Source organism: Oncorhynchus mykiss, chromosome 12 (genome assembly GCF_013265735.2).
Source record: "Oncorhynchus mykiss isolate Arlee chromosome 12, USDA_OmykA_1.1, whole genome shotgun sequence".
NCBI classification, from domain to species: Eukaryota; Metazoa; Chordata; class Actinopteri; order Salmoniformes; family Salmonidae; genus Oncorhynchus; species Oncorhynchus mykiss.
The window spans coordinates 63,986,893-64,000,173 of NC_048576.1; the positions used below are offsets into that span (position 1 = coordinate 63,986,893).

Sequence of the window (13,281 nt, forward strand, 5' to 3'; positions counted from 1 at the left end):
GAATCTGTATAAAAATAAAAATAAATGATACAAAATTAAATCAAGGCGAGAAAAGCATAAAAAGGTACCCATAGTCGTATAGAGAGAAGGCTATTCACTAGTTATACAGTGGGGCAAAAAAGTATTTAGTCAGCCACCAATTGTGCAAGATCTATCACTTAAAAAGATGAGAGAGGCCTGTAATTTTCATCATAGGTACACTTCAACTATGACAGACAAAATGAGGAAAAAAATCCAGAAAATCACATCGTAGGATTTTTAATGAATTTATTTGCAAATTATGGTGGAAAATAAGTATTTGGTCAATAACAAAAGTTTATCTCAATACTTTGTTATATACCCTTTGTTGGCAATGACAGAGGTCAAACATTTTCTGTAAGTCTTCACAAGGTTTTCACACACTGTTGCTGGTATTTTGGCCCATTCCTCCATGCAGATCTCCTCTAGAGCAGTGATGTTTTGGGGCTGTTGCTGGGCAACACAAGCTTTCTACTCCCTCGAAAGATTTTCTATGGGGTTGAGATCTGGAGACTGGCTAGGCCACTCCAGGACCTTGAAATGCTTCTTAAGAAGCCACTCCTTCGTTGCCCGGGCGGTGTGTTTGGGATCTTTGTCATGCTGAAAGACCCAGCCAATGCCCTTGCTGACGGAAGGAGGTTTTCACTCAAAATCTCACGATACATGGCCCAATTCATTCTTTCCTTTACACGGATCAGTCGTCCTGGTCCCTTTGCAGAAAAACAGCCCCAAAGCATGATGTTTCCACCCCCATGCTTCACGGTAGGTATGGTGTTCTTTGGATGCAAGCATTCTTTGTCCTCCAAACACGACGAGTTGAGTTTTTACCAAAAAGTTATATTTTGGTTTCATCTGACCATATGACATTCTCCGAATCTTCTTCTGGATCATCCAAATGCTCTCTAGCAAACTTCAGACGGGCCTGGACATGTACTGGATTAAGCAGGGGGACACGTCTGGCACTGCAGGATTTGAGTCCCTGACGGCGTAGTGTGTTACTGATGGTAGGCTTTGTTACTTTGGTTCCAGCTCTCTGCAGGTCATTCACTAGGTCCCCCCGTGTGGTTCTGGGATTTTTGCTCACCGTTCTTGTGATCATTTTGACCCCACGGGGTGAGATCTTGCGTGGAGCCCCAGATCGAGGGAGATTATCAGTGTTCTTGTATGTCTTCCATTTCCTAATAATTGCTCCCACAGTTTATTTCTTCAAACCAAGCTACTTACCTATTGCAGATGCAGTCTTCCCAGCCTGGTGCAGGTCTACAATTTTGTTTCTGGTGTCATTTGACAGCTCTTTGGTCTTGACCATAGTGGAGTTTGGAATGTGACTGTTTGAGGTTGTGGACTTTGTCTTTTATACTGATAACAAGTTCAAACAGGTGCCATTAATACAGGTAACGAGTGGAGGACAGAGGAGCCTCTTAAAGAAGAAGTTACAGGTCTGTGAGAGCCAGAAATCTTGCTTGTTTGTAGGTGACCAAATACTTATTTTCCACCATAATTTGCAAATAAATTCATAAAAAATCCTACAATATGATTTTCTGGATTTTTTTTCTCATTTTGTCTGTCATAGTTGAAGTGTACCTATGATGAAAATGACAGGCCTCTCTCATATTTTTAAGTGGGAGAACTTGCACAATTGGTGGCTGACTAAATACTTTTTTGCCCCACTGTAAATAGGCCATGGTGGAGAAGTAATTACAATATAGCAATTAAACACTGGAATGGTAGATCGGCAGAAGATGAATGTGCAGGTAGAGATACTGGGGTGCAAAGTAGCAAAATAAATAAATACCAGTGTGGGGATGAGGTAGGTAGATAGATGGGCTGTTTACAGATGGGCTTTGTACAGGTTCAGTGATCTGAAAGCTGCTCTGACAGCTGTTGCTTAAAGCTAGTGACGGAGATGTGAGTCTCCCGTTTCAGAGATTTTTGCAATTCGTTCCAGTCATGGGCAACAGAGAACTGGAAGGAAAGACGACCAAAGGAGGAATTGGCTTTGGGGGTGACCAGTGAGATATACCTGCTGGAGTGCGTGCTACGAGTGGGTGCTGCTATGGTGACCAGTGAGCTGAGATAAGGCGGGGCTTTACCTAGCAGAGACTTGTAGATAACTTGTAGCCAGTGGGTTTGGCGACGTGTATGAAGCGAGGGCCAACCAACAAGAGCGTACAGGTCGCAATGGTGGGTAGTGTATGGGGCTTTGGTGACAAAACAGATGGCACTGTGATAGACTGCATCCAGTTCGTTGAGTAGACTGTTGGAGGCGATTTTATAGATGGCATTACCGAAGTCAAGGATCGGTAGGATGGTCAGTTTTACGAGGGTATGTTTGGCAACATGAGTGAAGGATGCTTTGTTGCGATATAGGAAGCCGATTCTAGATTTAATTTTGGATTGGAGATGCTTAATGTGAGTCTGGAAGGAGAGTTTACAGTCTAACCAGACACCCAGGTATTTGTAGTTGTCCACGTATTCTAAGTCAGAGCCGTCCAGAGTAGTGATGCTGGACGGGCGAGCAGGTGCGGGCAGTGATCGATTGAATAGCATGCATTTAGTTTTACTTGCGTTTAAGAACAGTTGGAGGCCACGGAAGGAGAGTTGTATGGCATTGAAGCTCGTCTGGAGGTTAGTTAACACAGTGTCCAAGAAGGGGCCAGAAGTATACAGAATGGTATCGTCTGCGTAGAGGTGGATCAGAGAATCACCAGCAGCAAGAGCAACATCATTGATGTATACAGAAAAGAGAGTCGGCCCGAGAATTGAACCCTGTGGCACACCCATAGAGACGGTCAGAGGTCCGGACAACAGGCCCTCCGATTTGACACACTGAACTCTATCAGAGAAGTAGTTGGTAAACCAGGCGAGGCAATCATTTGAGAAACCAAGGCTGTCGAGTCTGCCAAAAATAATGTTGTGATTGACAGAGTCGAAAGCCTTGGCAAGGTCGATGAATACGGCTGCACAGTAATGTCTCTTATCGATGGCGGTTATGATGTCGTTTAGAACCTTGAGCGTGGCTGAGGTGCACCCATGACCAGCTCTGAAACCAGATTGCATAGCGGAGAAGGTATGGTGGGATTCGAAATGGTCAGTAATCTGTTTGTTAACTTGGCTTTCGAAGACCTTCGAAAGACAGGGTAGGATAGATCTAGGTCTGTAGCAGTTTGGGTCTAGAGTGTCACCCCCTTTGAAGAGGGGGATGACCGCGGCAGCTTTCCAATCTTTGGGAATCTCAGACGATACGAAAGAGAGGTTGAACAGGGGGGTTGCAACAATTTCAGCAGATAATTTTAGAAAGAGAGGGTCCAGATTGTCTAGCCCGGCTGATTTGTAGGGGTCCAGATTTTGCAGCTCTTTCAGAACATCAGCTATCTGGATTTGGGTAAAGGAGAAATGGTGGGGGCTTTGGCGCGTTGCTGTGGAGGGTGCCGGGCAGTTGACCGGGGTAGGGGTAGCCATGTGGAAAGCATGGCCAGCCGTAGAGAAATGCTTATTGAAATTCTCAATTATAGTGAATTTATCGGTGGTGACAGTGTTTCCTAGCTAGTACTACAGGATACAAATTTCGGTTTGAAAAAGCTTGCCTTAGCTTTTCTAACTGCCTGTGTATATTTGTTCCTAACTTCCCTGAAAAGTTGCATATCACGGGGGCTATTTGATGCTAATGCAGAACGCCACAGGATGTTTTTGTGCTGGTTAAGGGCAGACAGGTCTGGAGTGAACCAACGACTATATCTATTCCCAGTTCTACATTTTTTGAGAGGGGCATGCTTATTTAAGATGTTGAGGAAGGCACTTTTAAAGAATAGCCAGGCATCATCTACTGACGGGATGAGGTCAATGTGACTATTCAGCAAGGTCTACCATCGTGTAAGAGACACTAAACAAACCTATTGACATTACATAATTGATCAGTTATTACATTAATTCAGTTTATGGGTCTATACATGGCCAACATTTTACGGTCAAAATCACTGCTTTAAACATATTGAATAATGGCTCATGGATAATGGTAAAATCGTCAGTAAGATAATCTTGATTGTATATCCATAACCCAACGAGCAGCATGGATTCAACACTGTAATGGAAAACGAATTTATACGGTAATTTGAGGTATTATCAACAGTAAAAAAATAACAATTAAACGTTTTACTGCAGCATACTATAACTGGTGCATTTTGGTAGAATTGCTGTATTTTGAATGGTACTGTAATTCCACCCCACAGAAAATCTTTTGACCAATAGTGGGTCTATGGTATTGTTGTTTCTGTACCGTTAACATATTTTGAGGCATACCTTGTAAGAGGCTATATTTATTGCACCCGTGATTTAGAATGCTGTACCAATTTAACTCATGTGGTTATAGCGCCCCATCAATTTAAAATGTATAGAGGACAGATTGGTTGTAGTGATGGCGCCGGAGGGGAAGGCTGCCGTCTTATCGGCTCTTAACCAACCACGCTATTTTGTCGTAACATAATGTTGCTGCTATCGTCTCTTATGACTGAAAAGAGCTTCTGGACTTCAGAACTGCGATTTCTCACCTCAAACTGAACAAAGAGTTCTTCTTCAATGAGTCGGACGGGAGGGATATAATACAGACACCCGACCAGGCCCAGATCCCTGTTATTCGCTGGAGAAAACTGAGATTTTGCGGAAAGAGATCAGGGTGCCTCGTGAGGATCAGGCAATGAGCGGCTAATCTGCCCTTGCCTTCCGTCCTGCTAGCTAACGTTCAATCGCTGGAAAATAAATGGGATGAACTGAAAGCACGTTTATCCTACCAACGTGACATAAAAAACTGTAATATCTTATGTTTCACCGAGTCGTGGCTGAACGACGACATTAAGAACATACAGCTGGCAGGTTATACACTCTACAGGCAATACAGAGCAGCAGCCTCTGGTAAGACATGGTGTGGGCACCTATGCATTTATGTAAACAACAGCTGATGCACAATATCTAAGGAAGTCTTGAGGTTGTATGATAAGGAAGTCTTGAGTATGTCATGATAAGCTGTAGACCACACTATCTACCAAGAGAGTTTTCATCTGTATTTTTCGTAGCTGTCTACAGTACATACCACCACAGACCGATGCTGGCACTAAATCCGCACTCAATGAGCTGTGTACTGCCATAAGCAAAGAGGAAAATTCTCATCCAGAGGCGGCGCTCTTAGTGGCCTGGAACTTTAATGCACGGAAACTTAAATCACTTTTACCTCATTTCTATCAGCATGTTAAATGTGCAACAAGAGGGAAAACAATTCTAGACCACCTTTACTCCACACACAGAGATGCGTACAAAGCTCTCCCTCACCCTTCATTTGGCAAATCTGACCATAATTCGATCCTCCTAATTCCTTCTTACAAGCACAAATTAAACCAGGAAGCACCAGTGATTCAGTCTATAAAAAAGTGGTCAGACGAAGCAGATGCTAAACTACAGGACTGATTTGCTAGCACAGACTGGAATATGTTCCGGGATTCTTCCGACGGCCTTGAGGAGTACACCACATCAGTCCCTGGCTTTATCAATAAATGCATCGAGGACGTCGTCCCCAGTGACTGTGCATACATACCCCAACCTGAAGCCATGGTTTACAGGCAACATTCACACTGAGCTAAAGGGTAGAGCTGCCGCTTTCAAGGAGCAGGACTCTAACCCGGAAGCTTATAAGAAATCCCGCTATGCCCGATGAACCATCAAACAGGCAAAGCATCAATACAGGACTAAGATCGAATTTGTACTACACCGGCTCAGATGCTCGTCGGATGTGGCAGGGCCAGCAAACTACTACAGACTTCAAAGGGAAGCACAGCCGAGAGCTTCCCAGTGACACGAGCCTACCAGACGGGCTAAATAACTACTATGCTCGCTTCAAGGAAAGTAACACTGAAACATGCATGGGAGCATCAGCTGTTCCGGACGACTGTGTGATCACGTTCTCCGCAGCCAATGTGAGTAAGACATTTAAACAGGTCAACATTCACAAGTCCGCAGGGCCAGACAGATTATCAGGACGTGTACTCAGAGCATGCGCTGACCAACTGGCAAGTGTCTTCACTGACATTTTCAACCTCTTCCTGTCTGAGTCTGTAATACCAACATGTTTCAAGCAGACCACCATAGTCCCTGTGCCCAAGAACACCAAGGTAACCTGCCTAAATGACTACCGACCCGTAGCACTCACATCTGTAGCCATGAAATTATTTTAAAGGCTGGTCATGACTCAGATCAACACCATTATCCCAGAAACCTTAGATACACTCCAATTTGCATACTGCAATTTGCATCCACAGATGATGCAATCTTTATTGCTCTCCACACTGCCCTTTCACACCTGGACAAAATGAACACCTATGTGAGAATGCTATTCATTGACTACAGCGCAGCGTTCATCACCATAGTCCCCTCAAAGCTCATCACTAAACTAAGGACCCTGGGACTAAACACCTCCCTCTGCAACTGGATCCTGGAATTCCAGACCTGCCGCCCCAGGTAGGTAACAACACATCCGCCATGCTGATCCTCAACACAGGGGCCCCTCAGAGGTGCGCGCTCAGTCCCCTCCTGTACTCTCTGTTCACTCATGACTTCACGGCCAGGCACGACTCCAACACCATCATTAAGTTTGCTGATGACACAACAGTGGTCGGCCTGATCACCGACAATAATGAGACAGCCTATAGGAAGGAGTTCAGAGACCTGACCATGTGATGCAAGGACAACAACATCTCCCTACAGGAAAAGGACTACAGGAAAAGGAGGACCGTGCATGCCCCCATTCTCATCGACGGGGCTGTAGTGGAGCAGGTTGAGAGCTTCAAGTTCCTTGGCATCCACATCACCAATAAACTAACATGGTACAGTTGTGAAGAGGGCACAACAAAACCTATTCCCCCTCAGGAGACTAAAAAGATTTGGCATGGGTCCTCAGATCCTTAAAAGGTTTTACAGCTGCACCATCGAGAGAATCCTGGCAGGTTGCATCACTGCCTGGTATGGCAACCGCTCAGCCTACGTCCGCAAGGCACTACAGAGGAAGGCCCTAAAAATTGTCAAAGACGCCAGCCACCCTAGAGACTGTTCTCTCTGCTACCGCATGGCAAGCGGTACCGGGGGGCCAAATCTAGGTCCAAGAGGCTTCTAAATAGCTTCTACCCCCAAGCCATAAGACTCCTGAACGGCTAATCAAATGGCTACCCAGAATATTTATATATTCATACTATATGAAATACTAGTGATGGGAAACCAATGCTTTCTGAAGGCTTCGGTGCTTTCCCCAAAATGTGCAGAAAAACAGCGCTTCATTATCTGTTCACAATGCACATTAGTGACATCTGCTGGTTAGCAATAAATAGCAGCGCATGATTATCAGACAGATGTTTTTCTCCGTTGCTTTCACCTAACTCTGTGGTGCAGCAGGAAGTTGTTGGCTTCAGTAGCCTATAATCAGTTGGAATACCCGCTTCGCATCTTACATCATGCTTCCCTTTTTAGTGTTCAAGTTTACTCTTTTTCAAAAACAGAATCTATGGCATTATTTAGGATGCTTAAGACAGAAGTGTGTACTATACTAAAGAAATTATAATATTTTAACTGTGCAGAAAGTGTTGTTTCACATAAAACCAATTTCAAAATAGTGTGCCTTCAACAGGATTCTACCTCATACCCTCACGTCACTGAATGTTCTCTACTCTACCAGCTTAGCTACCGGTCAGATGAAATTTTTTGTACAAAATCCTAACTATATTTGTAAGAAAGTGCCCAGTACAGATCGGTGTTTGAAAGGAGCTTGGAATCGAAGAAGGCACCGGAACCACAGAGAAATCAGTGGAATTTCGCATTTTGTAACACACGGTTTGAAAAAGCATGTGATCAAATGAAGCTTTGGACGTCATTGATGATGTACTCCTGATAAAGTGATACACGTATCGGCGCACATGTTGAATTTGGTCCCCCACACCAGATGCGATCAGGACACTCAGGTTGAAATATCAAAACAAACTCTGAATCAATTATATTAATTGGGGCCAGGTCAAAACGCATTAAACATTTATGGCAATTTAGCTAGCTAGCTTGCTGTTGCTAGCTAATTTGACCTGGGATATAAACATTGGGTTGTTATTTTGCCAGAAATGTTCATCTTTCAATCACCCACATGGGTTTATGCTCCTTAAAATCAATGAGGAAATGGGAGAGGTAGGACTTGCAGTGCGTTGAGCGTCACAAATAGAACCAAGTACTATTTTAGCGCCTGACGTGCGCGAGCAGTGTGGGTGCAATGATTGAATAGCATGTATGTGTACATTTATTTTGCAACACTTGCGTATGCGACGAGTCTGGTCTGGTCAGCATGTTAGCTGCTTAGAGATTTCAACACATGCCAAATATGAATTAATATGCTGTGAAAAGTAAACACTTTAGGGGACAGTGGGGTAAGTTGAGCCATTTTTTTTTTACATTCAGCGTCACTCCGTCAAGCGAAATATAGTGTTCTTTCTAACAAAATATCTACATATATTTCAGGATGTTGTGTATCCCTGGAAATAATCAGAATTCATGATAACATTACAATTTTGAAAACATGAAAACATAGCTAGTCCCAAAAAAATTGTCTCTTGGCACAACTTATGAGGTAAGGTGAGCTGCAGGACAGGATAAGTTAAGCCGCCTAAAGATGTCAGTACTGAATAAAATTGCCACTATCTTTTTAAAACCATGTCTATCTATATTTACCAAACACAATTCACAATCACTTTTAGTCTTTTAATCATTTTAAGCATCTTTTAACACAGGCTTAACACCTTTTTACAACACTTTTAACATAGGCCAGGCCCTGTTGTTGACTCATATCCCAGCAATAATGCCTTCCATTACACCTGGGAAGAAAACACTTCAATTTGCTCAACTTGCCATTGGCTCAATTTAACAGATGGGAAACATTTTGACTATATTAGCCCACACAGCTACAAGGATGCACTTTTATGCTAGGTTTAGGACCTAATAGTGAAGCTTATAGACTCCAACTGACGTATAGAACAATATTATAATTATCTACTTTGGTTTAGATTAAAGTATCATGATACCTATAGCACAATAAATGTATTTGACCAGGTGAAAATCTGTTTTTTGGACACTTTTTTCATTTGGTTTCTTCCTTCACAGACTTCCTCAGATGATGACCTCTTCCTAAATATTTGGTCAAATCTTGCACCAATCCCTTGTAATTGGGGGGGCGGCAGGGTAGCGTAGTGGTTAGAGCGTTGGACTAGTAACCGGAAGGTTGTGAGTTCAAACCCCCGAGCTGACAAGGTACAAATCTGTCGTTCTGCCCCTGAACAGGCAGTTAACCCACTGTTCCCAGGCCGTCATTGAAAATAAGAATTTGTTCTTAACTGACTTGCCTGGTTAAATAAAGGTAAAATAAAATAAATAAAAAAAATTACGGTAAAACACTGTGAAATATAAACCCTCACCTCAATAAATGTACTTCATTCATCCAATCATTAATTCCTTTCAATGATGGTAGCATTCACTTTTTTTTACAGTATAGATCTAGTACAGTCAATTTTACGGTATTGTGCTGTGTCATTACACAATACTTGCTGTGATACTGTATGTGCATTACAGTAGGTGTACTTTAATATTAAATACCGAATTTTAAATGCCACGAGCTGCCTATAAATTACTGTCAAATTCATGATGACACCTTTAAAGTGAATTTGGTGAAAATTAAGGCACATTGTCTATGTAACTAGACCCTCAAAACATTAAACTATTAAAACATTTCAACAATATTTGTTTTTTAAGCTGTTGAATACAGACTTCTGGTGTAAAACTAGGTCTGAACCTTGGAGATTTATCCTTGTCTTGTGACAATTTTGAGAAATCTAATGAAACTTCTATGAATCATACTTCACCTTAATAATGCATAATATGTGACTTATGTGTTAAGTACAACCTTAATTTATTTAAAGCTTGTAAGTAGGCCTACATGTTTTTGTGACCGATGGGATTAAATTTAACCTTTGAGTGGGTGGGTATGTCTATAGAAATGTTGCTGTCTCTACTGCTCACCTTATGCATTTTCTCCGGAATGAGGTGGTGGTCTCGGAGCTGGTTGAGAAAGGTGTGTGGTTGCTCCATGCACGACATTTCTGTTTTACTACAGCAGAAAAACTGCAGTAACTGTTTATCTGTCAGAAAATCCAACGGGTCCATTGGCGCCGATCGCAACTGCTGTTGCCCTCTTCAATTCAGTTTTCTTTATTGAAAATGGCTATATTTACCAGTTCACTGAATAGGGTCATATTGGGTTGCACATATAGATTCAGAAATGAAAGTATGATTGTAGGCTATTTACATTTCAATATAGGCCCAGGGTGGATAGATTCATTCAGACTGTAGACGCGCAAAAGCATGCGAGACAAAAACACTACATTCCAGTTTAGACGATGGACGCAATCAAAACGTTTTCATCTGCGGCCTACAATATGTTGTTGTTGTTATTTTCGAAGATAAAATACATATCCCGCCAGCACGGAAGGCCACTTCAAATGACGTTGACCTTTGGAAAGTGAAAGTGTTCATGTGACGGTCCTGGTCGCGCTCGGCGAGACAACAAAATATCCGCCCCTTACGAGAATTGTCCCAAGTAAGCAAAACTGACGTTAAAAAGACCTCTACTATCCGTATTTTCAAGACGTTGAAGTTAGGTTCAATTTAGGTTCTGAATGAAAGGTGAAAATATGCATTTTCCAGATGTTGAAATCAGGTTCATTTTCGTTTCTGAATGAAAGTACGTAATTTATAGACCTCTATGTTTGGGCCAAATCAAAGCTCGCCCAGACCAGACAAAATCTGAACCAAACCTATGAGTGGTCCAGAGTGGACCAACAAGCAACATCTGTGGATATGGAAACCGAGCCCAGTCCAGATGGCACCAAAAAAGACATTGGACAAAGACCAAAAAAGACATCCAGAAGGCATCAGTGTCGGTCAGTGCTTACTGAGGTATAGTTTACAGTGTCGCCTGACATAGAATTTTAGGAATGCCCATCTATGTGGGAGGCCTACCATTTGTAAAACACAAAGCAAAGACTGCAGGTGCGGACAGGACCCCCCAAAAATATGTCAAAAAGACATCGGCTCGAGCTTTTGTTTTTAGGTGTAGCCTACCATGTCGGCCCGCAATATAATTTTATGAATGCCCATCGATATGGTAGACCCACCGGCATTGGCTTTATTAGTCCTATTGGCTATTTAAGTTCTGAATATCAGCCTACCAACTTTATCCTTCGTTATCCTGAGCCTATATGCAATATGTTGACAGTTTGGGAAATGCAGAAGTATTTTCTTTTTCGCTACCATTAGCTCGTAAAAAAAATATACAGATACAAACTTGAAACCACTGATGTATGGGATGAAACTCATACAGAAGAACATTTTCAATTCAGGGTGCTCTAGCAAATAACCCATTATTATAATTATATCAGATAATGTGATATTACCAGGATATGGCTACTTGGTGAGCACTAGCACTGCTCTCCTGGCTACACATTGTGGTGACCCATGGTGATTGAAATGCCTGGTCATGGTTATCAATCTTATTTTCAGAAAAAGGAGCAAAACGTAAGCAAAACGCATGTCCCTATCTTTTTTTCTCTCAAGATATGGCGAATTTAAACAGGTGGAATAAAAAGATTTTAGCAAATGGAGCGCAGGTCAACTGAGTTGCAAACCAAGTGGATGGGTCTAGCTCATTGCTTAGCAGCTAATGGTGATTTGTAGATCTGACGCAGTTGCTACCTCAGATTGTGAGCCCAGTGAGTGTATTGAAAGAGATATGCAGTACCTGCAGATGGCCACGGCGAAGAGCAAGAGAGCATGTTTTTTTGCAGAAAAATCACTAACCCTTAACCCAAGGTCTATCCCTTAAAACAGTTGCACCAACTTCAGCAATTGCCTGCATTGTGGAAGGATCTATAATCTATAATCATTAAGTTGTTTTTGTTTGACCATGCAAACAAGACCAAATACATGAATGTGATATTTGAGGCTCTCTCTCACTGATTAATTATACAATGCAGATTTACACACACACACACACACACACACACACACACACACACACACACACACACACACACAATTTCAGTTTGTGAGTGTGTGATAATATACTGAACATAATATAAATGCAACATGTAAAGTGTTGGTTCCATGTTTCATGAGCTGAATTAAAAGATCCCAGAAACGTTCCAAATGCACAAAAAGCTTATTTCTCTCAAATTGTGTGCACAACTTTCTTTGCATCCCTGTTAGTGAGCATTTATCCTTTGCAAAGACAATCCATCCACCTGACAGGTGTGGTATATCAAGAAGCTGATTAAACAGTATGATCATTACACAGGTGGACCTTGTCCTAGGAACAATACAAGGCCACTCTAAAATGTGCAGTTTTGTCACACAACACAATGCCACAGATGTCTCAAGTTTTCAGGGAGCGTGCTTTGGCACACTGACTGCAGGAATGTCCACCAGAGCTGTTGCCAGAGAATTGAATGCGAATTTCTCTACAGTAAGTAGATTTTCATTCCAGAAAATTTGGTAGTAAGTCCAACCGACCTCACAACCGCAAACCACGTGTAACGACACCAGCTAAGCACCTCTACATCTGGCTTCTTCACCTGCGGGATGGTCTGAGACAAGCCACCCGGACAGCTGATGAAACTGTGGGTTTGCACAACTAAAGAATTTCTGCACAAACTGTCAGAAACCGTCTCTGCGTGCTCGTAGTCCTCACCAGGGTCTTGACCTGACTGTAGTTCGTCGTCGAATCACATTACCGCTTCTACCATGCGCACTGTCTTGGTTATGGAATCGCTTGACCACGTCTAAAGAGGATGACTATTTCTCTCCATCATTAAAAGGAAAAAGTTTTCGTCTTTCAATTAGACATAAAGAAATTGTGTCTACAAGACCAAAATAAGCCACTATTGCAGTATTTGCATTCTCGGATCTGTGACTTTACAACAAGCTGAAGAGAAATGTCAGCATTCTTTACCAAGCATGTTTGCGCAACGCTGCTGCGCAGCTCTGGGCAGAGATTTGCTGCTGGCAATTGTGGTGACGTTACCAGCGTGAAGAGGCCCTGAATGAGGGCAGAGACCCAAAGCAGACGCTGACCTAACTGCCCTGAAGAGGGGGCTGCTGCTCTGTCTGATGACATTCTCCTCAACAGAACCACATTCTGGT

At 42.5% G+C, this 13,281-nt stretch overlaps 1 protein-coding gene across 3 annotated transcripts in view; it reads right to left on the bottom strand.

The window, feature by feature from the left end:
• LOC110537998 (nuclear body protein SP140-like protein) overlaps positions 1-12,184 on the bottom strand; it is a 29,845-nt gene extending 17,661 nt beyond the window's left edge. For 2 of the 3 annotated variants that reach the window (XM_036938067.1, XM_021624503.2), the window contains exon 1: positions 10,105-12,183. In XM_036938067.1, coding sequence (XP_036793962.1) covers positions 10,105-10,248 — 144 coding nt within the window. In that variant the 5' untranslated portion in view covers positions 10,249-12,183. Of the gene's footprint in view, positions 1-10,104 lie in introns of all 3 variants that reach the window. The other variant, XM_036938066.1, reaches the window with a different exon arrangement.
• Between the last annotated feature and the right edge of the window lie 1,097 nt (positions 12,185-13,281).